The sequence below is a fragment of the Thamnophis elegans genome, chromosome 12 (assembly GCF_009769535.1).
Source record: "Thamnophis elegans isolate rThaEle1 chromosome 12, rThaEle1.pri, whole genome shotgun sequence".
NCBI lineage: Eukaryota > Metazoa > Chordata > Lepidosauria > Squamata > Colubridae > Thamnophis > Thamnophis elegans.
The window spans coordinates 33,681,437-33,708,150 of NC_045552.1; the positions used below are offsets into that span (position 1 = coordinate 33,681,437).

The 26,714-nt window shown below is 41.8% G+C and overlaps 1 protein-coding gene across 10 annotated transcripts in view; it reads left to right on the forward strand.

Annotated features, from left to right (window-relative positions):
* The window catches only part of ARHGEF9 (Cdc42 guanine nucleotide exchange factor 9), a 384,837-nt gene that overhangs the window by 228,420 nt on the left and 129,703 nt on the right, over positions 1–26,714 (forward strand). Inside the window, exon 3 of one of the 10 annotated variants that reach the window (XM_032228181.1) lies at positions 26,019–26,103. The exons of the other annotated variants lie outside the window; for them this stretch is intronic. Within the exon in view, the coding sequence (XP_032084072.1) occupies positions 26,019–26,103 (85 nt within the window). The remainder of the gene's footprint in view (positions 1–26,018; positions 26,104–26,714) is intronic. 10 annotated transcript variants of the gene reach the window in all.

Sequence of the window (26,714 nt, forward strand, 5' to 3'; positions counted from 1 at the left end):
GGCCAATCTTTTAAAAGAGGGAAGATTATTTTTCTCAAGCTCCAGCAGTTCAAGAAGGTGCCGATGTGGGCTCTGTTGAATGTGCCTCTCATGCATTCTTTTGGTTTTATAGTAGCTTGATGGATTGTATAGAAGAGGGTTTCTCAATCATGGCCCCTTGAAGATGGGTGGACTTCAACTTCCAGAATTCTGGGAATTGAAGTCCACACATCTTCAAGGGGCCCAGGTTGAGAAACATGGATGTAGAGCAGGGTTGTGCCTGCTGAGGAAGAAGTTTCAAATATCTCGATTGGGATAGAATAAAAGTGGACATGAAGTTGGCTGCCCCTGTATCTCGGGTACTTTGGAAGCCAAGAAGGAGGAGAAGGAATTGGGTGAGGATTCAGTTACCACTGAGTATGAAATAATGCTGTTGCAAAGAAGAGCCGAGGTGGCGCAGTGGTTAAATGCAGCACTGCAGGCTACTTCAGCTGACTGCAGTTCTGCAGTTCGGCTGTTCAAATCTCACCGGCTCAGGGTTGACTCAGCCTTCCATCCTTCCGAGGTGGGTAAAATGAGGACCCGGATTGTTGTTGGGGGCAATATGCTGACTCTGTAAACCGCTTAGAGAGGGCTGAAAGCCCTATGAAGCGGTATATAAGTCTAACTGCTATTGCTATTTACAACTCTTTGAAATCTGCCAACATGTTTGCTTTGGGTTTGCTTGAAGCCAGGAAGATTCTCTTGACTTTCACCTTTTGCGGGGGGGGGGGGGGGACTTGTTTTGCAGTCACGTGTTCAGTCCCATGTGGTTATAGAGCCGAAGTGGCGCAGTGGTTAAATGCAGCACTGCGGGCTACTTCAGCTGACTGCAGTTCTGCAGTTCGGCTGTTCAAATCTCACCGGCTCAAGGCCTTCCATCCTTCCGAGGTGGGTAAAATGAGGACCCGGATTGTTGGGGGCAATATGCTGACTCTGTAAACTGCTTAAAAAGGGCTGAAAGCCCTATGAAGCGGTATATAAGTCTAACTGTTATTGTTATTGCTATTGGTCCCCTTGGGAGATCTAAATATCCTCAACGTCATTTGTCTTTGCCACCAGGAATCCAATCAGTTATGACACTCCTATCTCTTGTGCAGCATAAGGTAGAGTAGATAATCTAAAAATAGATTCTTCTACTCCTCAGTGGCATTTTGTTAAAGCTTATGGTCATGAACATTCCGGGGTAACTTTAATGCAACAAGTATAGAACATAGAATAATAGGGTTGAAAGGGATCTCATCTAGAAGGGGCCTTCTAATGCAAACCCCTGCTTGAGCAAGAGACCCTATACCATTTTGCACAAATGGTTCTCTAATCTCTTGTTGAAAACCTCCAGTGATGGAGCACCCACAAATCCAAGAGGCAAGCTGTTCCATTGATTAATAGTCCTCACTGTCAGGAAATTTCTCCTTAATTCTAGGTTGGATCTTCTTTGATAAGCTTCCATCCGCTACTTCTTGTCCTCCCCTCAGGGGCTTTGGAGAAAAGGTCAACCCCTTCTTCTCGGCGAGAGCTTCTCAAATCTGCTATACCAGCATCCCTTGTCCTTCTCTTTGTTAAACTAGCAACTCACCAACCCTGGAACAAAATCACAAGGACGGCTTTAACCAATGGGATGAAACCCCAGAGGTGTGAATGCATGGAAACCGATTCAGAAGACCTCCCACTAAAGCAGCAGTGCCTTTTTTCAGACTTCATGTGGCCCTGAAAGAGGGATTGATTTGTTAATTCTTAAAACAGAGACCATTTTTCAGGCTCAAAGTAAATTAACAGTTTTAAAAAATAATAGAGGAATGGTCCTCTCTTTCTTTGAAGCCTGGAGCAGACCTTCCTAAAGTAATTTCTAAAGTGTGCAGAATAAAACTATTGGAGCCAGGAGTAAGAAAGCAAAGAGGAGAACTGGTTCCAGGAAGTAGATCAGGGATGTCCAACCTTGGCAGGTGTTGTGGACTTCACCTTCCAGAATTCCCCACCCAGCCATACTTGAATTCTGGGAGTCCCATGGACACCCCTGAAGTAGATTTTACTGGGTGTTACATGTCACATTTTGGGTTGGATGGTTTTTCTTTTAGAGAACACAGTGGAGCAAACTCTAGCAATCTCTCACCCCATCAGTTAATCATGCAGAAGCTGCTATGTAGAACTTAATAAACTTAATTTCACTGCTGATTTTTCTCCCCAGCTTAGTGTGTTGTATTAACCAGGTCATTTGGCTAGTTTAGGGTTCATTGTGTTGGGAGAACCCAGAAAATGAGTTCATTTAGCAGATCAGGAGTGTTAACACCAACACCACTAGATAGAATTCACTTGGATGAAATTTCTATTGCTAGAGTTTTGCTTGTTGATCAGAGACTCCATAGGATTTTTTTTCAAGGAATGGGTTTGATGTCATAAAAAGAGTTTGAAAACCTCTGATATATAGCATAGAAGCAGGAATTCTTCTATTTTCAAGCCAGGAGTTGCATATGATCCTTTTCCTTAAAGTTTGCTGAATGTACCTGGAAGATGGTTAGTGGTGCTGTGAGGGTGTCTGCTTCGCATTAAATATAAAGGAAAAGATGTTTCATTATCTGAATGTACAAGTGTCATTAGTCCTCTTCCCATTACCCTCCCTCCCTTTCAGTTCTTGTAACTAGCATTTATTAGCAATTGGCAAATGATATATAAGAGGATAGCAAAACTGTGTGACGAACCTAGAGTGTAATTCTCCAGTATAATAAAATTCAAAACCAGATGGGTACAGTGTAGAAGAATTTGTTTAAAAATGCATCTTTTTTGGAAAATAAAAGAGGGGGAAGAAAAAATTATTGGAAAAAGGGCAGAGAAGAGCATCTAACATGATTCAAGTCCTGTTGCAAGAATTGGGTATGACTAGCATAGAGGAAAGAAGGACTAGGGTGACATGATAGCAGTATTCCAGTATTTGAGGGGCTACCACAAAGAAGAGGAAGGGGTCAACTTATTTTCCAAAGCACCTGAAGGCAAGATAAGAAACAATGGATGGAAATTAATCAAGAAGAGAAGCAACCTGGAATTCAGGAGAAACATCCTAACAGTGCGGATAGTTAACCAGTGGAAGAGCCTGCCTCCAGAAGTCGTGGGTGCTTCAGAACTGGAGGTTTTTAAGAAGAGACTGGACAGCTACTTCTCTCAAATTGTATTGGGCCACCTACTTGAGCAGGGGTTGGACTAGAAGACCTCCAGCTCCAAGGTCCCTTCCAGCTCTATTCTGATTGATTGGGAGAAGCAGGAAGGAGTTGAAAGAGAGAAGCTATTTTGCCTGGGACCTAATAAATGTTTTTTTTTTTTTTAAATTCACTAAAGAGAACGGAGAAATTTCAAAAACAAAGGGACCAATGAAATGCTAGGGTAGTTTTGTGGTTCTGGGTCTGCTTTGAAGTCCACCCTTAACCATGAACCCTTATTGGGTGATTTTGGTGCAGGCACTGCTCTATCAGCTTTCCATGTGTTGAGATGGTGATTTAGGTAAAGTAAAGGTTAAGGCTGTACAGTCTCTTCTTAAAAACTTCCAGTGTTGGAGCACCCACCACTTTTCTAGGCAAGCAGTTCCACTGGTTAATTGTTCTCACTGTCAGGAAATTTCTCTTTGGTTCTAGGGTGCGTCTCTCCTAGATTAGTTTCCATCCATTGTTTCTTGTCCTACCCTCAGGTGCTTTGAAGAATAGGTTGAGCCCCTCTTCATTCTAGTAGGATTTTAGATATTGGAACACCTCTAATATGTCCCTAGTCCTTCTTTTCACTATAGCCATACTCAATTCTCTCAAACATCCTTCATATGTTTTAGTCTCCAGCCCCTTAATCATCTTTGTTTCTCTTCCCTGCACTTCTGCATCTCCTTATAAACCTACATCTGCATCCATTACTTCATGAAATAAGATTTTTGCAATCTTCAATAATAGCTTTGGGGCATTGGGCATCTCCATTGTGGCCATCTGTTATAAGGGTGGTCAATTCACAGGAAAATTTAGTCACTTGGATAATTGGCAGCTACTTTTTAGCTTATCTCCTGGGTTGTATCCCAGGCTTTGAGCTGAAAAAAACAGAACCTTTGAGATGATTGACAAGCTAATGCTCTGGCCCATCTAGCATTAAAAAAAATACTTTGCAGCTTTCATGATTTTTGCATTTAAAGTGAGAAGCTGCTAGAATTTTAACCACTATTGAGTGTAATATGTCATTTGTTCTTGTGCTCAGATTTGGAATGCTTTGTCTTTGTCACAACATCTGCATTTTATTTCAATTATGGTCCTGGGTTTTATTTTTGCATTTACTGTAGTGTGTTATTGTAAGCCCCACTGTGAAAACGTGCATTGGGAATCCGTGTTCCAGATTATAATACAATCCTACATGCACAATAGCAAGACATCAGTTAGAATAGGGAAGTCCCTTGTGGAGAAATATCCAGGCTGCAGAAGCTGAAGAGTGGAAGCTGCTGCAATTCTACCAGGAGAAGAAGATCAAAAATGACCTATCAATGTGACTCAGCATGGTAGTCACCAATAAATTCATTGCCCATCGTGGGTCAATCTTTGGTGGGTGCAGGCTGCAGGATGAACTAACTGATGACCTGCAATTGGCTGATTATCTCCTTCCAGAGGGACAATAGACGCAGAACACAGCTTTTATGGAAGAAAAGGAGGTGTCTTGTCTGGAGATCAAAGATGGATTTGAGATGACAGAGTGTTCCAAATAGGAAGATGTGGTTTGCTTTCCATTTTCAGACAGATAGTTCCTCTCCTGGAGAGGGAGAAAAGCTAACCAAAAGTCAAGAACCATTAGTCAGTTCAAAGGAGACCATTTTAGTTTATCTTTTCATTGTCATGCAAAAGCAGGTGTTCATTTCTCAAATAAAGCAGTGAATCATTCTGTCCCGTTGGGTTTTTGTCATGCTCCACTGTCCCACATCCTGAGAAGTGGATACAGTAGGTTGAGATGGGTTTTCAGAATTAAATGTAGCTGGACATATAGAAGGAAAAATTATTGGGCTGCTCCAAAAATTTAGATTAAGAGGGCAAAAATAATGGTAAGTTCTTCCTTACCTAAGATCATATGCTCACTGTGGATAGTTAAAGATTGATTTCAATCTGCATTTTTCAGTAAACAAATGATCTATAACCCGATTAGAGCCTGGGTACACTTCAATTTGCACAAATCCCAGGATTTTGGGATGGGTTTCCTTTCACACCAGGCCTTCTGAAAATGGCCCGGCTTTGCATTTCCTTCTTATCCACAAATGCTTCATTCTCCTGCTGTCTTGCTTTCTAGAGATCAGCTGTGAGGGCGCAATGCAAAATGCGCTGCTATTTTTGTTTTACATGCTAATGAGGAAGTCTGGGCTAAAATTGCTTTCTGCACCATTGGGCATTGATGAAACAGGATGGGCTGGGCAAATGGGAATAAGGACAAAAAGTGTGCCGCCTTTCTCCCTTCTGTTATTAAGGGAGAAATCATATGTAGCCAAGTAGACTTTGGCTCACGTCTCACTTGGTTGAGGTTTATGTAACCATAGTTTCTTCAAAAATCTGCAGTTGTTGGGGTCCATGTAATTTAAATCAAATCAAATCCATTTTTATTCAGTCACAGACCAGCAAATAAAGTCACAGTTAGTTAAGATTAAATGGAAAAGTGTAAGAGTTAATATTACAATGTACTCTATGAACTATAGAGCAATACTTGGCTATAGTCAAGGAGATAAAATCAGATTGATCTGATAACATTTTGAATAAAATAACTGATATTTGGTAAAAAGGGGAAATCCTTTTCTGGCAAGCAGGAGTGAAAGTAACTCACAGTTGGTTGCCTCTAGTTGAGATGGCACTTAAATCTAATGACTGGCTGACTGACTGCTAGGAGCCCGGAGATCAGGTAGGTAGATGGCAATTTCCTATGTTTGAATTTACAAAAATAAGGCTTCCTTATAAGCTTCCTCCCTTATAGAAATTAGGAGAGATGTGGATGCAGAAGTTAGATTCATACAACCAATAAGCCAGTATGGTCATGTTTGTATTCATTTGGTCTCAGTCTCCCATGCTGAGCTTTGTACAGATGCTTTGTGGTCTAAGTATTATGCAACCCAATGAATTCTGGTTCATTGACTAAACCATGATGAACAAAGCATGATGTTTAAATTGGACATTCTTCCTCCTGTTTCCTTTTCCTTCCTTCCTTCCTTCCTTCCTTCCTTCCTTCCTTCCTTCCTTCCTTCTTTCTTTCTTTCTTTGTTTTTATTTTTCTTCAGAGCTGACAACAACTAGCCTAACAAGCCCAGGGCCTTGGATGAAATGTTAAATCTAGGCCATCTCCAAGCCTGCTTCTACATACCCAACAGGCAGTGCCTGGACATTCCCTGGGGCTTCAGGGATGGTGTTGAAATAGTAGCATGGCATCCCAGTGTGTTCTGTAAATAGAAGACCAAAACCGTAAGGGTGGAGGAAGAAACCAGGCTGCAAAATCTCCCCCACCCCCTGAGGAGAGTAATTTTTTCCCCAGTCATTTTTTTTAAAAAAAGATCTTTTTAAAACTATGTAACCATTCATTTTGGAAAGAGCTTATAGCAGCCAATGTTTTACTGCTTCTGTTTTATGTAATTGTTCATAAATTGTCCTGCAATTTTTTCTCATGCAAATCACCCAGCTTTCATTTTTAACAGGTCTTCCTCTATGCTACAAGCTGTTAAAATGGAGCTTTTCCCTAAATAATTAGTTTTTTAAAATATATAATTACTGCTTTTTATATACAACTCACAAGAACAATTCCTTCTTTTTTAAATTGAAAAAGGACAGACTCTAGTACTGTAGATGTGTAACACAAGAATTCAACTTCAGGGTGGTAGAAATAGAATGTCCAAATCTACTTGCAGAATATCCATTCCATTTCATCCATCCATCCATCCATCAATCAATCCTCATTCCTCCCTCCATCCATCCTTCCATCCATCCATGCTATCTATCCATGCATCCATCTATCACTTCATACTGAGTTTTATTTATGAATTATAAAGCCTTTGTTTTCAAGTACCCTCTTTCAAAGTTGTCATTTCCAGTATTAATTAGCTGCCCTCTAAGCTTTTCTGAGCTTTGCCAATTTCCCCTACCTTGGAACATCTTAAAATTTCTATTGTGATTACCAAATTATGTTTGATCCACAATCATAGAGTAATTTCTAAGTTTTGTATTTGCTTGCCCATAAAAAAGATTAACTCTTCAGAATCAGGACTGTTGTGTTAAACCCACAAACAGAAATATTTGGAAGAAAAATCCCTTTCCTTCTAAGCTGACAATCTATCAAGGTTCTCAGACATCAAGGTCACCGTTGTACCAAAGGCGCTTTTTCAAAAGGCAGTTGGACTTTATTTTTCCTTGAAAACATTTCACTTCTCATCCAGAAGCTTTTTCAGTTCTGAACTTCTGAAAAACCAAAGAAGCTTTTTGGTTGCGAAGCGAAATGTCTTCAAGGAAAAACAAAGTCCAGTTGCCTTTTGAAAACGACCTTTGGGATAAGCCGACAGCTTCAATTTCAGACATTCGAGCCTATAAATGTTTTAAAAATGAAAAATGCAAAGATATTGCATCGGGAAAGTTTTAAAATTCTCACCTCTTCTTGGTGCAATTGAAGCTGAAAATAGGGAAAAGAGAATTCAACTTGCCCATCATTAATGATGTTGCAGGCAGTACAAGATCTGATTTATTAGAACTCTGTTTGGAAACCAGAAAAATACAGGCATACAGACTAACATTGGGAATGGCCACTAGCCCAGTCTTCTTTGAAGGTCAGCTGAAGGGACTTCAGTTCCCAGAATTCCCAAGCCAACACATTTGCTGAGAATTTTGAAAATTAAAATCTAATTTTCTCAACTTTTCAATTTATCTCAATTTTCAGGTGTTCAAATTGGTGTATCTCAACTTTGCAATTTAGGGTGTATGGACTGCAATTCTCAGAATTCCCCAGCCAGCAATGGAGAAGTTTGGGAGTTGAAGTCCACCCCTCATAAAGTTGCAAAGGCTGAGAAAAACACCAGTCTGAACACATGGAAATTGAGAGAAATTGAGAAGATGAGAGTTCAGTTAGAAAGATTTTGATTTTTGATTCCTAATTTGCTCTCCCTGGTCAAGCTGAGGACTGATGCAACCCAACAGCCTGACACTTCAGCCTCTGCTACTTTGAAAAATTACCAAGTGCAAATGGAATGGGGAAGCGAAGAAGAATGAGTCTCAGTTGTTCCTCTGTACATTTAATTGAATAAAGGATGAACTTCCTGGCCTCAGACAGCATTTTAAGAGGGGAAAAGAAATTACTTAGCAGTAGAACTTGGGTGAAAGTTAATAGCTGATCCTGCTGTATTGTGTTGCACATTGAATACACTTGAGTTTTAATGGGCCTCTTTTATTTTTCAAACATGCCGACCAGCCAGAGATCAAAGAAAGTAAAACATTAATTCAGGCATAGTACAGATAACAAAATAGGGTTATTTTTCCCCTGAAAAAAGTCTTATTATAATTTACATGCATTTGATATATTTATACCATGCGGCAGTGATGTGCAGTCAGGGGAGGCAGGGGAGGCAGAGCCTCACCACTGTCGTCATGAAAAGAAAAAAAAAATGTGAAAGGAAAATGTCTGATCTAGTGGCTGCCAGAGTCACAGTGGATGACTCTGCCTAGTTCTTAACTGTTTAAAAAAGCCTCTAAAAAGTGCCCTCTACAGGAGGAGGCAGGAGAACCACGTGCCTCATCTAGTCTGATTTTATGATCACTCGAGCAGAGTTAAGCAAGGGTTAAAAGCTGAAAAATTCCTTATGTAGATGAGGCACGTGGTTCTCTTGCCTCCTCCTGTAGAGGGCCTTTTTTTTAGAGGCTTTTTTAAACAGTTAAGCAGAGTCATCCATGGGGACTCTGGCAGCAACTAGCCCAGCCTGACCTCAGCAGTTCTTGCCTTTTTCCTTTTACATTTTTACATTTTCATGATGGCAGGCAAGAGCAGAGTTGAAATCCTCTGTGAAACAGCTGGAAAAGGTATGTGGGTCGGAGGGAGGGGGAGGAATTCAAAATTAATTCTCCTGGTGCAACTTTGTGTGTGTGTGTGTGTGTGCGCGCGCGCACGTGTGTGTGTGTTTGTTTCTTCACTCAAACAAACTCTCAATTTGAGAGAGAGTTTTTTTGAGAGTGAAGAGAAGGAAGGGGGTAGGAGAGGCAGGCAGGGAGGCAGCCCGCCAGCTTTCTTTCTCTGTGTTCGCGGCAGCCTGCCAGCAGAGGTGGGCCTTTTGCCCACCAGCAGAGGCGGGTCTTTTGCCCGCCTCTGCTGGTGGGCTTCCGCTTTCTTTTGCCTGCCTCTGGGTCCGCAGCAGCCGCGGACACAGAGGCGGGCAGCTCATGGCGGGCTTGCCATGAAGGTGCATTGGAAAGGATGAAAATTTAGGGGAGTATTGTCCTTAAATCATTAAAACCTCATGAAGAATTGCATTCTTGGCATAGCTTAGCTCTTTTAAAGAAAGCAATTACTTTTTCCAATATGGTGTCCTTGTAGAATCTCAGCTGAAAACTTTGCAGCTGAAATTCAGCACATCTGGAGGCCAGGTTATTCCAAATTTATACATCTCTTTGTCTCTGCCTCTATCTCCACATACTATTTACTATCTATCATTCGTATGTATGTATGTATGTATGTATGTATGTATGTATGTATATTTTTTTTCATAGATTTTCACAGGTACAGGTATGCAGGTTTTGGTGTATTCGGGTCTTTTCCCGTGTAAGATTGAGAGTATCTTGGCGACGTTTCCACAAGGTCCCACTCGTCATCTTCAGGCTGGTGTCTTTGGCCTCATACCTGTGCAAGCAAAGTGTGATCGGAGCTGCCGTCCCTCTATAAATATTGGTGGGGGTGTGTGGAGTGCTGGCTCTGTTGCTGCAAGCAGATTGGTTGGCTGGGTTGTAACATCTTGATTAGTTGATGGAGTTGATGTTTACAGATTATTCAGCTGTTTTGTAACCTCCTGTGTGGCTGAGGTACTGGCTGTGTGCCTATTGTTCTTTTGTGTTGTAATGACCTGAGTAATGGGCTGTGTGATGACCTCCTGAGCTCTATTGTAGTGATATCCTGAATCCTGTGCTGCAACCTCCTGGGGGGGTTGGCTGCATTGTAACATCCTGAGCCTTTGTGTTGTAATCTCCTGAGTTCTGTGATGTAATGTCCTGAGCAGATTATAGAGGGACGGCAGCTCCGATCACGCTTTGCTTGTACAGGCATGAACACAAACCCAAACTCTGGCTTAGATATGTTGATGACACTTTCGTGATTTGGCCACATAGGAAAGAAAAACTGGACAACTTCCTCACACATCTCAACAGCCTACACCCCAAAATACAATTCACTTTGGAAATAGAAGCAAACAACCAACTTCCCTTTCTGGACATCCTAATCTACAAAAAACCCAATGGCTCCCTAGAATATACCATCTACCAGAAAAAAACACACACCAACTGCTACTTAAACGCCCAATCCCATCACCACCCTGCACAGATCAACTCTGTAGCCAAGACCTTCATCTCCAGAACCAAACGCCTAGCCAACAAAGACCACCTGAAAACTGAATTACACACTCTCACAAACGTATTAATCTCCAACGGATTCCAAAGAAAAACAATTACCAACCTAATCCAAAGGGAGATTGTCCCAAAAAAACAAGACACAAAACAGGACAAGTTTAAACAGGGCATTGGACTAGATTCAGAAGACCTCCAAAGTCCCTTCCAACCCTATTATTCTATGATATACTGGCAACTGTCCAGAGTTTCCTTGTAGGCAGAAAATACTATGGATTAAAACTGCCGAATGCCATTGTCACCTTGCTTCCCTTTGCAAATGATATGGTTGCTTTCATGCTAGAAAACATCTCTCTAGGGTGCTGGGCCCTTTTGTAAGGACAGACAGCAGGCTGGGTTTCCACACTGAGTGGCAGTTGTGAATTTCCAGCACTACAGTAATATGATTAAAATATGGCATGAACTCAGGACTGGGAATTTTTGCAAAATCAGAAATGATATACAAATAGTCTCCAACGTACGGCCACAATTGAGTCCAACATTTATGTTGCTAAGTGAAAAATTTGTTAGGTGAATTTTGCTCCATGTTACGACTTTTCTTGCCATAGTTGTTGTGAGAATCACTGCAGTTAAGTTAGTAACACAGTTGTTAAGGGAATCTGGTTTCCCCGTTGATTTTGCTGGAGAAAGGGTTGCCATGAGTGACCCCAGGACACTGCTACCGTCATAAATATGAGTCAGTTTTCAAGCATTTGAATTTTGATCGCAGGGATGCTGCAATGGTCATAAGTGTGAAAAATGGCCATAAGTCACTTTTTTCAGTGCCATTGTAACTTTGAACAGTCACTAAGTGAACTGTTGTAAGTTAAGGACTACGTGTAAATAACTTTCTTTTCCAGCCTCTCCCACCATGCTTCTCTCCAGTTTTTGGAGGGATAAATGTGTTGAGATAAGCCTCAGTTCTCATGTCTTTGAAACCAGGCTGGGCTTCCTGGGACCTCATATATTGGGAAAAGGCTTTGCCAAACAAAGTCTTTTTCTGGGTTGCACTCTGGCTGCCCAGCGTAATTTAAACACCTGATAGTCCCCATCTGAGTACTAACCAAATCTCCATCAGCTTAACTTTTTTGATATCTGCCAAGGTTAGCTAGTCACCATAGGGAAACCTAAAGTCCACAGGCAAAGGGAAAATTAGATAATTCTAAACTCTCCCTCGACTACTGATGATTTCATGATGATGTCTAGTTCTCTGACCTTGAATTCTCTGGAGGTCTTCCATCTACATTCAGGGAACATACCTAATTATTATTGCAATTATTATTATAATATGTGTGCTGCCTAACTCCTGATTACTCTGCATGGCTACAGATTAAAAACCTATAAATCAAGAAAGAATAAAACAATAGACAAAAATAAAGGTCAAGATGAGAAGGGTGACAAAAAAATACCCAGTCAGGAAAAAACAAAATAAACCCACATAATCCAAAGGGAGGCTAAAATCAAATTTTCATTTTTTTCCAATTGTGAGCAAAAGGTCCAGAAGTAGAAAACTAGATATGTTCTTCTCTTTAATTAAAACAGTTGCACTATCCATGCCAGCTCCCTCTCCTTTGCCATCCAAGTCATTTCTGACCAGTAAGCACATCGGTTGACATTAATTTCCTGCATGAGGCTCTTTCGTTTTCCTTACTTCTCTAGAGGAGGGAAGTCAGTCTGGTGTTCGGCAGCCGCTCGGATTTCATTTCCCACCATCCCCAGTGGTGAAGTATTATGAGGGCTGTAGCCCAAACTATCCACAGGCCCCTTTGGAAATGCCTGCATCTCTGTTTCAATTGAGATGTTGGCTACTTTTCTCTCTGTCTGGATGATGACTTGTTCTTGTCATTTATTTTGTGTTGCTCTGACATTTTTTTGGCCTCTACTGTCTGAAATTGGTCTTTGGTTCAACCTGTAACTGCTCTTTTGTGGTCAGGGCTATTTGTCTGTCAATTCAAACCTCACTTTCTGAGATTTTTCTACTGTTGGTACAAAACCCCCAGTTCTGTGTTTCTTAGTTGCATATTTTTCTTCTTGGAATGGAGAAGAAAGTTAAGAGGAGCGACAGGAGGAGAAGGAGGAGGAGGAGGAGGAGAACTGTGGTGCTCTTGGTGCTCTATGAGCCTGGTTGTTTTCTTGCAGATGTTTTATTATCCTAACTAGTTGGGTAATGAAACATCTGCAAGAAAACCACCAAACTCAGAGAGCATCAAGAACCCCTCATTTCAACCCTGCACTACAAATATTCTCCTTTATTTGTACATTTCCTTTCTTCAGATGAGTCCTTCCACTTGCTTTTCTCTCAGCTGGTCTCCTTCAGCTCCCCAGGATGAAACTCACTGTAAGCCTTTTCTTTTCCCCACAGTCACTTCATTTATTCCCCTAGACCTGTTTGCTTATTGATTTTTTCATTTTATTTTTGGAATCCTCTTTAACTGAAATTCTTCACATGGTTTTCGGAAAAAGCAGTCAGCCAAAAACCACAAGATTCAAATGGGACTTGAAGACATCAGTCCTCTAATTGTCTCCTTAATCAAGTTTGTATGGACTCTTCTTTGCAACTCATTGTTTATTGATTCTCTCATGTAATTTCGATGCCCTTCTTTTTCCTTAATCAGCTTGTCTTTAATTGTCATTGTTGTTATCGATGGTGTTACTAATAACATTTCTCCCTTTAAGTCCATAAGTTTTTTTATTTTGTCTTCTTCTTTGTCTTGCCATCTAGCATAGGGTTCCCATCCATCTAGTTCCCCTTTCCATATTCCACTTTTTCCATTTCCAGACAGAAACCATTCACCATAGATGTCAGCAGATTTGATTTCTTTGTAGTCATTTCTCTCTTTATTGCTTGGGACTCTATCCTCTTTTTCCCATTTGATAAGCATCTCCATCCTTTTCATCATATTTTTCTGTTAGGTGCTTTAATTTTTCAAACATTTTCTCAAATGTATTTGATAATTTCTGTATTGCAAACATTATCTCTTGCAAGCTGACAGTTTCTCTCTGTTGTTGGAAATAAGCCATTGTTTCCAGCTGTTTAAACACTGCTGCTCTGACTTGGAAGATTTTTACAAGGTTACACAGGTTCACCATGAGATCTCTGGTTAAGGATATACTTCAAAGGAACATTTGTATGAACAAATGGTGCTTTACTTCTTATCACTTTCTATACACAAACTGTGAGACTTTAAAGTTCCAGACCAGGATAATCAGTAGTGAAAGTAAAAGTATTTTGTTTTCAGTACTCAAGTTTCCAGTCTTCGAGTAGCAGTGTTATCTCTCCCTTTGTTGTTACAATTGTTGCAATTCTCTTTGTTCTTTTTATATCTTTTAATATTCCAAGTTAAAAAAAAGTCAAATTCTTACATGAAATAGAGAAGAAAGAGTAAAAGACACATGTAGTGATGAATAAGGAGAAGTTTAGTCCGTAGGTTGTGAAAATAATAGTAAAAATTATAGAAGAAGAAAATCTATTCATTTCAAATGGTTTGCATAAATTCCATCCATGAAAATAACGCTTAAAAATTAAGATAACACACTGACCAAAACCATCCAAAACTTAATTCCGCTGCTTATTTCTTTTATTCTTAATTTAAATTTTAAAGCTTTAAGTTTTTTATAGGCAGGCTCTTTTAAAATGGATAAAAATTCCTCCATTTTCTCTTCTGTTTCCTTCCATTTTGGAGCCGTCCCTACTTCATCAACCTGGGGGCTGAGCTTTTAACGCCAGCTGAGAGACCTCCTTCATCAATCAGGGACTTTGCGATGTCCCTGTAATCAGCAAAACGTAGTCTTCCTGTTCACCATCTCTACGGGATGGTTTAGATCCTATTGGACCACCCAGCGATAAAAGTATTGGCGGCGATCTCAGAGCATTGAGATCGGGCAACCATTTCGTATCGATGTAGGCTCCTCCTTGACCATGGTGCTTGAGGTCACTCCCACTCCTTAGCGGGCACCTCTGGGGAAGCTGGTCTGGATTCCTGGCAGGTAGCCACCCACTCTTCGATCTCCCAGTCCATGTTAGGCCACCACACGTAACTCCTAGCCAAAGACTTCATCATGACAATTCCAGGATGCCCTACATGTAGAGCCTCTTATACTGCAATGCACAGTTTGGGTGGAACAGCTACCCGGTCCCCCCAATAGTAAACAGCCATTAACAACCGATAACTCATCGCATTTGGCAAAATACATTTTGAAATCAACCCCAACAGGCCCCTTGGGCCACCCGCTCCACACCCAGTTCAAAATTTGCTTGTTGGTGGAGTCCTTTGCAGAGTGACGGGCAACGTCACTAGATGAGATGGGCCCAGTCTCCAGGTAGTCAATGAGAAGGACCAGCATCTCGGGGGTAGGGTCAGCGAGAAGTTACAGCAATGGGCAGTGGCTCAAAGTCTCAGCGTGCCCCAAAGTAGAGCCGGGTCGGTGGATGAGGCAGTAGGAGTAGGCAGCAAGGAAGATGGTCCACGTGGTATGCGAGGTGATAATGATACTGGGGTAGGTCGGTTCCCAGCCAGTAAACCCAACAATGGCTTGTGGTCAGTAACCAGTTTGAAGTCCTGGCCGTAAAGGTATTCATGGAGCCTCTTTACTCCAGCCACTACAGCCAAAGCCTCATGGTCCAACTGGCTGTAGTTCCGCTCAGCAGCAGACAAGGTCCTGGAGTAAAAAGCAATAGGGGCTTCAATTCCATTGGGCATGCGGTGGCTGGGGACAGCGCCGACGCCGAAAGGAGAAACATCGCAGGTCAGCACCAACAGCAGGGTCTGGCTGTATTGGACTAAGAAGGAGTCTGCTGATAGAAGTCGTTTTACCGTGGCAAATGTGGCAGCCTCGGCTCTGCTCCAGGACCACTTCGTGTTCTTGGCCAGGAGACGGTGTAAGGGCTCAGCAGCGGTGGCTTTCTGTTTGAGAAAGACACTGTAGAAATTAAGGAGCTGGAGGAACACCTGCAGCTCGGTTTGATTGCGAAGTATGGAAGCGTCCTGAATAGCTTTGATTTTTTGTGAGGTCAGGTGAATCCTAGAAACATCGATCAGGTACCCTAGCAATTCAACCCTTAGCACAATAATTTGGCATTTTTCTTTTTTGAGACGGAGGCCCTTGTCTCTAATTCTAGCCAAAACTTTTCGTACGCATTTTAAAAGTTACGCCTCGTTTGCAGCCGATACCAAGGTGTCATCAAAATAGGGGACGACTCCTTGAATCCCCTGCAAAAGCCGTTCCATGACGCTTTGGAACAGTCCAGGGGCGATACTAACGCCGAATTGCAGGCGGTGACATTTGAATGCACCCCTGTGTGTCACAATGGTTTGGGCCTCCGCCGTAGCGCCATCTACAGGCTATTGTTGGTATTCCTGCGCCATGTCCAATTTTGCGCCATGTCCAATTTCGAGGGAAACATGTTCTTCTTACGGCCTTCGGGAATGCCCATGAGGTCATTTGCCTCAAGGAAGCAGTCAAATCGTAGCATGTATGATTCTCAGTGCTCGGTGACTGGATCATATTGAGGTGGTGGGGTGTGCATAGCCATTTTGCGTACAGAGTGCGATTCAAGTTTGCCGCTCAAAAATGGCTACTCGATGCCGCGCTGGGGCTCCGGGCTGGATGTACTTGCTGGATTTCTACGCTCTTTTTGGTTCACCTAGTTGCCTTCCAATCCCACCTTTGTTGCCAGTGTTAGATTGGGTAATGGATAGGCACACACAGTCTAACAGTAACAGCAGCTCTTTATTGCATACAACAAGTGAGAACAATCCAGCGAAGGTTGAGTCTGACAGCAGCCCTTTTATAGGGAGCTGTCAGACCCTTTGACCAATAGGATTAAACCTCTGTTCCCACCGGAACAGAGGACCTTGATGGAAACCACTGTAGATAGGGTGAATATCTAACACTGAAATCTAGGAAAAGGAGACTTAGTTGCATATAAACAATTTGAATTGAATTTATATTCCATTAAGTCAAAATGCTTCATTCTCCTGCCTTTGTCTTGGATCCTGACCTGACCTGTTTGGAGGAAGGGCCTACAACCCTAATTTCTAATGTCACATTTTATGTTTTCTTGCCTTATTTTAAACTTTTATACTCAGTGTTTTGTATTTTTTTAAAATGTTTTATATTTTTTTAACATCCTATTTGTATACTGCCCAGGATCTCTCGGTGAGGGAGATGGGTAGTTTCTAAATATGATAATATAAAATTAATAAATAAAATAAATCCCAAATGGCTGTGCCTTAAGCCTTGCAGAAGCTTCACACCCTGTTTGCAATGTAGTAAGGGTGGGGGATGCAAAAAAAATGATTCTACTGAAAATAACTTGATTTGCAAGGGAGGGTTGGTGGCAGAACCTCGGGATGCTCTGAGAACTACAAGGTGGCCCTTAAGGTCACACGGCTCTTTTGGATTGTATGTAGCTCATCAGAATGGCTGCTGAGGTCAGGATTTCTTTGTACCTTTTTCCTTCTGCTCTTTGTACATTGATCTTGCTATTTTCAAGGAATTCAACCACCTTCTCTCAATCCTCCGGGGTTCAAAATAATGAAAGTATAGCGCCACAATTCAGCTTTCTCCCCCCAAACTTTCTATTTTGGTGGAATCTCCGTAGACCAAGTGCCCCCCCAAACTTTGGGGCACCAGGGACCGGTTCCATGGAGAAAGGGCCCATGGTTTTATTTTCTGTCTGCAGAAGGGCGGATGGGGCTTCACTTCTTTGTGCAGCCCAGTTGCTGGCGTGTTGCGGACCGGTGCTGGTCCAAGGATGGGGTGGGGGTTGAGAACCTCTGCCGTAGATCATTCAATTATTTAGGAATAGGAGAAAATGAAGGCAGGACTGATGTGAACAGAGTTTCTTCTGCTTTTAACATCAATATCAGGCTTGCTTTCTTCCGTCTGGGTGGCAGTCGTGGTGGCAATTACCTGAAGAAATATATATTCTGCCTAATCACCTAATCATCTTTTATCTTGAAAGTTATATCAAGAGGTGAGACCAAAGGTGAGATCACTTTGCCATCATGGAGCTAGTCAGTAACAATTAGATTTTTAGGATTACGAGTGGATTCAGTTAGCTATTTCTTTTACTTTGTCCTGCTTCTGATTTCGTGCACAATCACCAATGAAGACCCTCTAAAATAGTCTAGAGGTGAAAGCCGTGATCATCAGGTTAACTGGCATTAAAGGGGGGAGTAGACAAATTAATTGAAAATTGGGTAATTAATGGCAACTGCGCTTGATAGTTGTTTTGAGTCATAGGAAATAAGCCATGATTGCCTGGTTCTGGGAATTGGATGATCATCTAATGAAGAGAAGGACTAGCGGTGACATGATAACATCTTCCATCTTCTGTTATTCCAATATTTAAGGGGCTGCCACAAAGAAGTGGGGTTCAACCTATTCTCCAAAGCGCCTGATGGCAGGATAAGAAGCAGTGGTGGGATTCAAATTTTTTACTACCGGTTCTGTGGGCGTGGCTTTGTGGTCATGACAGAGAAAGGATACTGCAAAATCCCCATTTCCTCCCCTCCCCACTAACCTGCTTTCCAGTTCCGTTCTCCTGTTCAGGGCAACAAAAGAAGATGAGTTGGGAGGCAGTGGGGGGGGGGGAGGCGAGCCTATTTGCTGGTTCTCCGAATTACTCAAAATTTCGCTACCGGTTCTCCAGAACCTGTCAGAACTGGCCGAATAATACCTCTCACAAGAAGTAGTAGATGAAAGCTTATTAAAGACAGATCCAACCTGGAACGAAGGAGACATTTACCATGAGTGAAAATAATTAATCAGTAAGAACAATGACTTCCAAAAGTTATGGGTGCTCCATCAGTGGAGGTTTTCAAGAGTAGATGGACAGGTACCTGTCCTGGGCAGAGTCCCCTGCTTGAGCAGTTGGTTGGATTAGAAGACCTCCAAGGTTGCTTCCAACTCTGTTAGTCTCTATTCTATTGTGTATCCCTTTGTCTTGAGCTTCCAGGATATATCATGTTCAATGTTCCCTCTAATTTTTTTTCAGTGTGAGCGGAAAAGTATAGTGTTTGAGCGGCATATTTTCATGCCTGAGCACCTGAATTTTTTTCACATATGTCACCTAAGACAACAACAAAATCAGTATTATTTTAAACTCAAAGTTATGTTTATTCAAGGTACCCGCTTAATTAAAAGTGTTATATAATATCAGTATCACTTAACAACGCTCCTGCTTAGCAACCAAAATGTTGGCTCAGAAAGTCTGGCATTTGAAGCACGCAAGTCTTAAAGCTGTTGTTACAAGACCCTTGCACCCTAACCCTTTAGGGAAAAAAAAACCCAGGGGTCTTCAAATGTGACAGCTTTAAGACTTGTGGACTTCAACTCCCAGAATTCCTCCCTGAGGGGAATTATATATTTGGACTGTTTCATAGTTACATTAGAGAACTACATTGTTAGAACTTAGCACAAAAGATACCTTTTATCTGAAAATCCAAATAGAGTAAACCTGCTATTATCCCAGAGCACTAATGTCATTTGTCCCAATCTGTTTTACGAGTCTGTATTAAAATAGATATTTTCACTAAATTTTATAGATCTATATTTCAGGAACCTATCAGAAGTTAGGGCAAGATAAGAGTAGAAGAATGAATTTTGTTGCAGGTCATGGGGATTTTTTCAGCATCTTAAAAGTGGAGTGCATGTGCATTGAACTAGCAATACCCATTTAATAACAAAAGGAAATGGCTGAATTAAATTTGGTAAAGTTGCAAGCGAGCTGTAAAAAGCTTGTGGTTTTTAAAATCATAGAATCAGAAGGGATACTGGAGGTCTTCTAGTCCAGCCCCTTGTCCAAGGTAGGAGTCTTTATATCATCTGAGACAAATGGCCCTCCAGTCTTTTGAAAACCTGTAGCAAATGAATTAAGATTCCATTGATTTTAATTGTTCTTACTGTCAGATTTCTCCTTATTTCCAGCTTGAGTCTCCTGACAAGTTTCCATTGGTTCTTGTCCTGTCCTCAGGTGCTATTGCTGCCTCCGCCTCCTCCTCCTCCTCCTCCTCCTCCTCCAACAGCACCAACACATTTGCTGCCCAGCGCTGCGGCTGAGGTGAAGCCGCCAAAGCTCCCGCTGGCGCCCCCGCAGCGTTAGGCGGAAATCCGGCAGTGCTGTTGGAGGAGGAGGAGGAGGCGAACCAGCCTGCCACCGCCGGCCACCGCCAGCCACCGCCAGCCCCGCCGCTCTTCCCGCCCCCTTCCCAGCCCCACAGTCCAGCGGTCGCAGCAGAAGCAGCCCCGGGGCTCTGCTGCCGCTCCCCGCATTTTCTGGATGGGGATCCCTTGGAGAGGGGATTCCTTCCTGCGAGACCCCGTCCAGAAAATGCGGGGAGCGGCAGCGGAGACCCGGGGCTGCTTTTGCTGTGACTGCTGGACTGTGGGGCTGAGAAGGGGGCGGGAAGAGCAGCGGGGCTGGCGGTGGGCGGTAGTGGCAGGCTAGTTCGCCTCCTCCTTCTCCAACAGGCAACAGCACTGCCGGATTCAGTTGTAGCCGCCTGCAAAGGACTTCCACACGTTTCCTTAAGAAATCTCTGCGCGGCAGATAAAAACTTCTGCGCGGGGATTTCTTGCAACGTGCGCAGCCGCGCAGGCGCGCACCTTAGAGGGAACAGTGATCATGTTGGCTTTTGGTGTCCCCAGATGTTCTAAATCACATTGCTTTTACACAAAAGGTTGGCATTCCAAACTACCTTTGTATTCCAAAGGTCCAAGATGTCTAAATTTTAATAGTTTTATATTTATAATGGTTTTTATATCCATAGTCTTTATTAGATTGTAAGCCACTCAGAGTTACCTCAAACCATGAGATGAGCAGTATATACATTTAATAAATAATAAAGGTGGTAAGGCACCACCTTGATGTGGTTATGAGATTTGTGTGTTCTAAGGTAGATGACAGCTATGCCAGAGGTTCAACAATATTGGACAGGTCTCACCAGAGGAGCCAGACCAAGAGTGTCTCTCTCATACTAAGACCACTTAGACATATATCACTTTATAGTGCTTTACAGCACTTTCTAAATGGTTTACAGAGTCAGCCTCTTGCCCCCAACGATCTGGATCCTCATTTTACCCACCTCAGATGGATGGAAGGCTGAGTCAACCTTGAGCCCGTCAGAATCAAACTCTTGGAGTGAGCTGTGAGTTAGCCTGCATTACTGCATTCTAACTACTGTGCCACCACTTGTGACCATAGACAACATGGGGAGATATAAGTTACAGAAACCCATATTGGCTCAGTTGTCATCCTGGTCAAAAAGGACCACACTAGGTGTTGGAGTTTCTGGACCTCTGGTGACAAATGGGCTATAAGATTCAGGACTGTTGGCTAAGCCAGTGTTTTTCAACCACTGTGCCACGGTACACTAGTGTGCCGTGACATAGTGTAAGGTGTGCCGTGGGAAAAACACTTTATATATAGTCAATATAGGCACAGAGTTAAATTTTTTTAACATTTTCTAATGGTGGTGTGCCTCGTGATTTTTTTTCATGAAAAAAGTGTGCCTTTGCACAAAAAGGTTGAAAAACACTGGGCTAAGCAACCAAGGATGTAGAACTGCTGGAAGAAAAGATGCTTACATCACAAATATACAGAGATTGAAAACATACTGCAACAATAACTTAACACCATGAAACATCAACATCTGCGTATCCCAGGTTCTTCGGAAGGACTAGATAGGCTGATAAAAATGCCAAATCTAGTCTAAACTTCTATCTGACTCTGTGATCAACCATAATAAAATCTGTGGGAGAAAAGCATTTAGTATCAGGACTGTTTATTGAATTAAGATTGACTGGGATTATCCTTCATTCTAAACTGGCTTGTTGAATAGCAACTTGGATCATTCTGAAAAGCTAACATGCCCTTGGAATAGAACGGCTTGCTGAGATGCATTAATCCAGCCCAGTGGTGGGTTTCAAAAATTGTTGGAACCTACTCTGTGGATATGGCCTCCTTTGTGGGAGTGGCTTGCCACCCATGTGACCGGATGGGAGTGGCTTGCTGCCCATGTGACCAAATGGGAGTGGCTTGCCGCCCATGTGATCGGATATGAAATTAGGAATTAGTACTTAGGTTGGTCCAAGTAGCGATTCAGAAGTTAGTGGTTAGAAGCAATCGTAAAGCAAGATATGGAATTAAAACCAGAAATATTTTGTTGGCTATTTGAAAGGGAGTATAATATATAATTTTATACATGTTAGCAGCTGCTGGAATTGTATTTGCACAACAGTGGAAAAACAGAGATATGTAAATGAATAAATATTACAATATGCAGGAATAAATAAATTGACAATTAAAATCAAGAAGGCTTTGAATAATTTTTCACGTGGGATTGGTTTTAGCAATTGCCAACTAAGGGGAAACAGAAATTAGCAATTCAAAAGTATGAAAGAAAATACCAATTATGTAGGGAAAGGTCCCCAAAATGTATAAGGAAATATTACTAGATCATTATTAATGCGTAGATAACTGCGGGACATTACACACTCACACCCACCCACCCACAAACTATGACAGTAGCAGGAAAACATCAAAAAATAAGAATTCCCCCCCCCCCCCAAAAAAAAAGACTGCCAATGAAACCAGTTTTTTTTCCTAAGCCTAAGGACAGGAAAAACAGTCACTGGAATAAAAACCATCAAGGCATTGTGGAAAATTATAAAGGACAGGCAATCACAGAACCATCAACTGCTTCAGAATTACCTAAACAATGAGGGTGAAACACACTAAATCTGGCAAAGCTGCCTTGCACCAACCTGGCCTGCGCATAGAAAAGCAGCCACTTTGAGACCCAGCAATAATTTATACTGTAACTATTTTAAGGTATTGTACCAGCCATAGTATACTGTAACCATTATTCCAATCCACAAGCAATAATTTATGCTGTAATCATTTCAAACTTCCACACACAATAAATTGAAGTAAACCATTTTAAAATATTCTACACTCAATACTTTTAAGTAAAACTATTTAAAAAAATTCTATGCACAATACATTTCAAAGTATTGAGTATAGAATTTTTAAAAATGGTGTATTTTAATTTATTTTGGATAGAATCTTTTTTAAATAGTCTAAGACAATTTAAAAAAAGAATCCACACAGAATAAATTGAAGTAAACCATTTTAAAATATTCTACACTCAATACTTTTAAGTAAAACTATTTTAAAAAATTCTACGCACAATACATTTCAAAGTATTGAGTATAGAATTTTTAAAAATGGTTTATTTTAATTTATTTTGGATAGAATCTTTTTTTAAATCGTCTAAGACAATTTAAAAAAAAAGAATCCACACAGAATAAATTGAAGTAAAATTTTTAAAATATTCTATACTCAATACTTTTAAGTAAAACTATTTTTAAAAATTCTATGCACAATAAATAAAATATTATTTTAAAATACATTAAAAAATAAAAGAAAAAACCCAGGTCACTTACCAGCAGGCAGAATCAGCAAAACTCTGATGCGATAGATCCTCATCGCGATGGATGGCCTTCCCTTGTGAAAGCTAGGCCGCGTGGCGTATGCCAGCCCGCGGCTTTCGCTAGGGAAGGCCCGAAGGCCTTCCCTCACGAAAGCTGGGCCGCTGCCACCCACCCAAAGCCTCCCGAGTCCTCCGGGATTGGGCAGCATACAAATCTATTAAAATTGACAAAAAATTGAATTGCTGGGGCTTAGTTGCTTACCTGAGGGGGAAGCAGCAAGCTCCTGGAAGGTGAAGGGGATTTTCAAATGGAGGTCAAGCACGAAGCTTTTAAATGCTTTGCCTCCAGCCCGCTCACTGATTGGCTGGACTCCAGCCAATCAGTGAGTGACAGGCTGGGCTGGCTTAGTGTGGACGGGTGGGGGAGTGAGTGAGCGAGCTGCGACGCGCCAGCAAGGGCGCTTTGCAGCGACAGGGGCCAGGAACGTTACTGGCATTCCCGGAAGTTAATTACTAGCTGCCCCTTTATCTCAGGTACTTTGAAAGCCAAGAAGGAGAAAGAATTGTGTGACAATTCAGTTACCACTGAGTATGAAATAATGCTGTGGCAAAAACTTGCCAAGGTTGAACAACGCTGGGTTAGACAGTCATCTGCTGTCAGAGATGCTTTTAATTTGGATTTCTGCACTGGGTATGGACTCCATTGTTCCAATCGATCCCTCCCAACCAGATTCTATTATCTCTTCCCTACTGGGTTAGAAGGAGCCTTGTCTTTGATGCCCACATAACTGTTTTGCGTTGTCCCCTAAGATCTAAAAAACTGTTGAGTAATTAAGCACAAATGCCTTCCTCAACTCAAGTTTTTCCCTTAGCAGCTGGAGGCAAGATAGGATAGAGTTGCAGAGAGGGGGTGTGGGGCAAAATAACTGCTAAATTATTGCTTTTCTGTCCTCTTCTCAGCACTGCCTCTTGCCAAGCAACAGAGGGAAAGGGTGGGGGGTTGAAAAGGGAAGGTCAATCTGTAATCATTTCAAATAATAATTAAAAATAACCCATATGTTCCAAAAGGCCAAAGCAATTGAATTGCTCCTTAGAGCAGTCTCAGAATAGCAATGGGGGAGATAAGCAGAAGGGGAGGTGGGATTGCCAAGAGCAGTAGGGCAGAATGGAACAGGGGAAATCAGTGGATTTTTTTTGTCAAATGGAAGGATTTTTTTGTTTTTGACTGGTTGGATGCCCTTGAATTGTGTGAGCTTGAGAGCAACCAGAAGTCTCACCCAGCATGGCTGGTGTCAGAGAGTAACAGAATAACAGAGTTGGGGGGGACTTTGGAGGTCTTCTAGTCCAACCATCTGTTCAGATAGGACACCTTTATCATTGCAGACAAATGGTTATCCAGTCTCTTTTTGAAAACCTCCAGTGATGGAGCACCCACAATTTCTGGAGAAAAGCTGCTCCCCTGGGTAAATTTTCTCACTGTCAAGAAATGTCTCCTCAGTTCTAGATTGCTTCTCTCCTTGATTAGTTTCCATCCATTTTTCATGACTTGCTTTTAGGTGTTTTGGAGAATAGGTTGACCCCCTCTTCTTTAGGGCAGGCCCTCAACTATTGGAACACTGCTATCATGTCTAGTCTAGTGAAAAGTTCTCCTCTTCACTAAACTAGACATACCTAGTTCCTGCAAGCGTTCTTCATATGTTTTAGCCTCCAGTCTCCTAATCATCTTTACTGCTCTTTTCTGCACTCTTAGGGGATCTCTTTCTAGATATTAGCCATCCCTTGTGTGTGCAGGGACTCTCTCTCTCCCTCTCTCTCTTTCTTACACACCCACCCACCCACCCCATGATTTCCCACACTGACAAGGAAAGCTTGAAGGAAATAAGTCTGGGTCACCCTGAAGAACTGTCCCGAAGCTCCTTTCATTCAGCTTTAATTCAAGTCTCATTCCATTCTACTGTCCAGCTTCCTCTGTCTGTTTCCCCACCTATCATCTTATGAATCTTCTGACTTATTTTATTATGATGATTTATTCAGTTTTAAGGCTTTCCACTCCCTGAGTGATTTTTGGGTGGCTTACCAGAGGGTTAAAAGATCAAAACAGAACAACCACTTAGTAAAACAATATTTAGTAAAACCACTGTAGTAAAACAATCACTCTGTGGAAAAACTCGATGTTCGACATTTTAGTAAATTCTCCTGGCTTGGTGCCTACCAGAAGAGCTAGATCTTTAAAGCCTTTGTGAAGGTTGTTATCCTTGTACTGAATCCTGTTCTCAAAACTGATTGAGATGAGAGAAGGCCATCAATTTCCTCCAGAAACCTTTGGAGCTGCATCCTGATCTCTTGGGCATCATGTATCTTGGTGGAGCCATAGATTAGTGGGAGCCCCATCTTTAACATGGCATCTTACAGTAGTCCAATATCTCAGGGGTTGCCACAAAGAAGAGGGAGTCAAACTATTCTCCAAGGCACCTGAGGGTAGAACAAGAAGCAATGGGTGGAAACTAATCAAGGAGAGAAGCAACTTAGAACTGAGGAGAAATTTCCTGACAGTTAGAACAATTAAGCAGTGGAACAGAAGTTGCCTCCAGAAGTTGTGAATTCTCCAATACTGAAAGTTTTTAAGAAGATATTGAATAAACATTTGTCTGCAATGGTATAGGGTTTCCTGCCTAGGCAGGGGGTTGGACTAGAAGACCTCCAAGGTACCTTCCAACTCTGCTATTGTATTGTATTGTATTATCTTCACTTCACTTAGAAAGGACATTGCAATCAGTTGCTGGATGTGAAGTAATGGGAGATGGAGTTATACTTACAGAAGGATGGGAATCCAGTGAATAAGATGTGGCAAAGTAGGTGAAGGCTTCACCTACATATGGTCAAGACATGTTTTTCTAGATTTCTGGAGAGCGGCCTAGTTTTTTTCTTTGTTTTAAAAAACTTCCCTCCATTTTAGGACAGCCAAGATGACAAGTTCTGGGTTTTTCTGGATTGAAGATGATAGGGCCCCTGGAGCTGATTGGGTGACTTCCAACCATGTGGTAAGGAGGTTGTGTTCAAAGACAGAGCTCAAGACATTTGTCCATGAACTGAGTGGCCTGATGGTGCCTTCAGTGTCTCTAGATCCATGATGGCAGGAAAGCAGGAGCCCATAACAGTATCTTAGAGAAAACGCTTTCTTCTACCTGGTCCATCCACCTCGATGGTCTTCAACTAATGAAGATGTGCAACTGAAAAGAGTCAAAATAATCCTGGAATGAAAATTAGTGCTTCTATCTGACCATAGATTTCTCAGCTTTATGTAGAGGAACTGCTCCACACACAAATTCTATTAGCAAAGCTGGGCAGTAATTCTGCATTTTAAGATCCTCCTGCCTAAACTCCTCTTTTTAGCCTTTGGTTCTTCTCCCTTTTTAAAAAAGCAGTAAAAGCATCAGCAGCTTCTAGGGTCACAGCTGATAGATCTTGCTGAGAGTGGTACTTGTGGAATTCCACTTGAGGGGCCTGAAAGAGAACAAGGGAACAGAACTTGAAAATAACTAATGGGAACTTTTCCTGACATTTTTTCTTTTGAAAGCACTGAAGGAAAAAGAGGGGAGAAACACTGCAGCAGAGAGCCAGAAGGATGTTGGAAAAATAATAAGTAATTTGT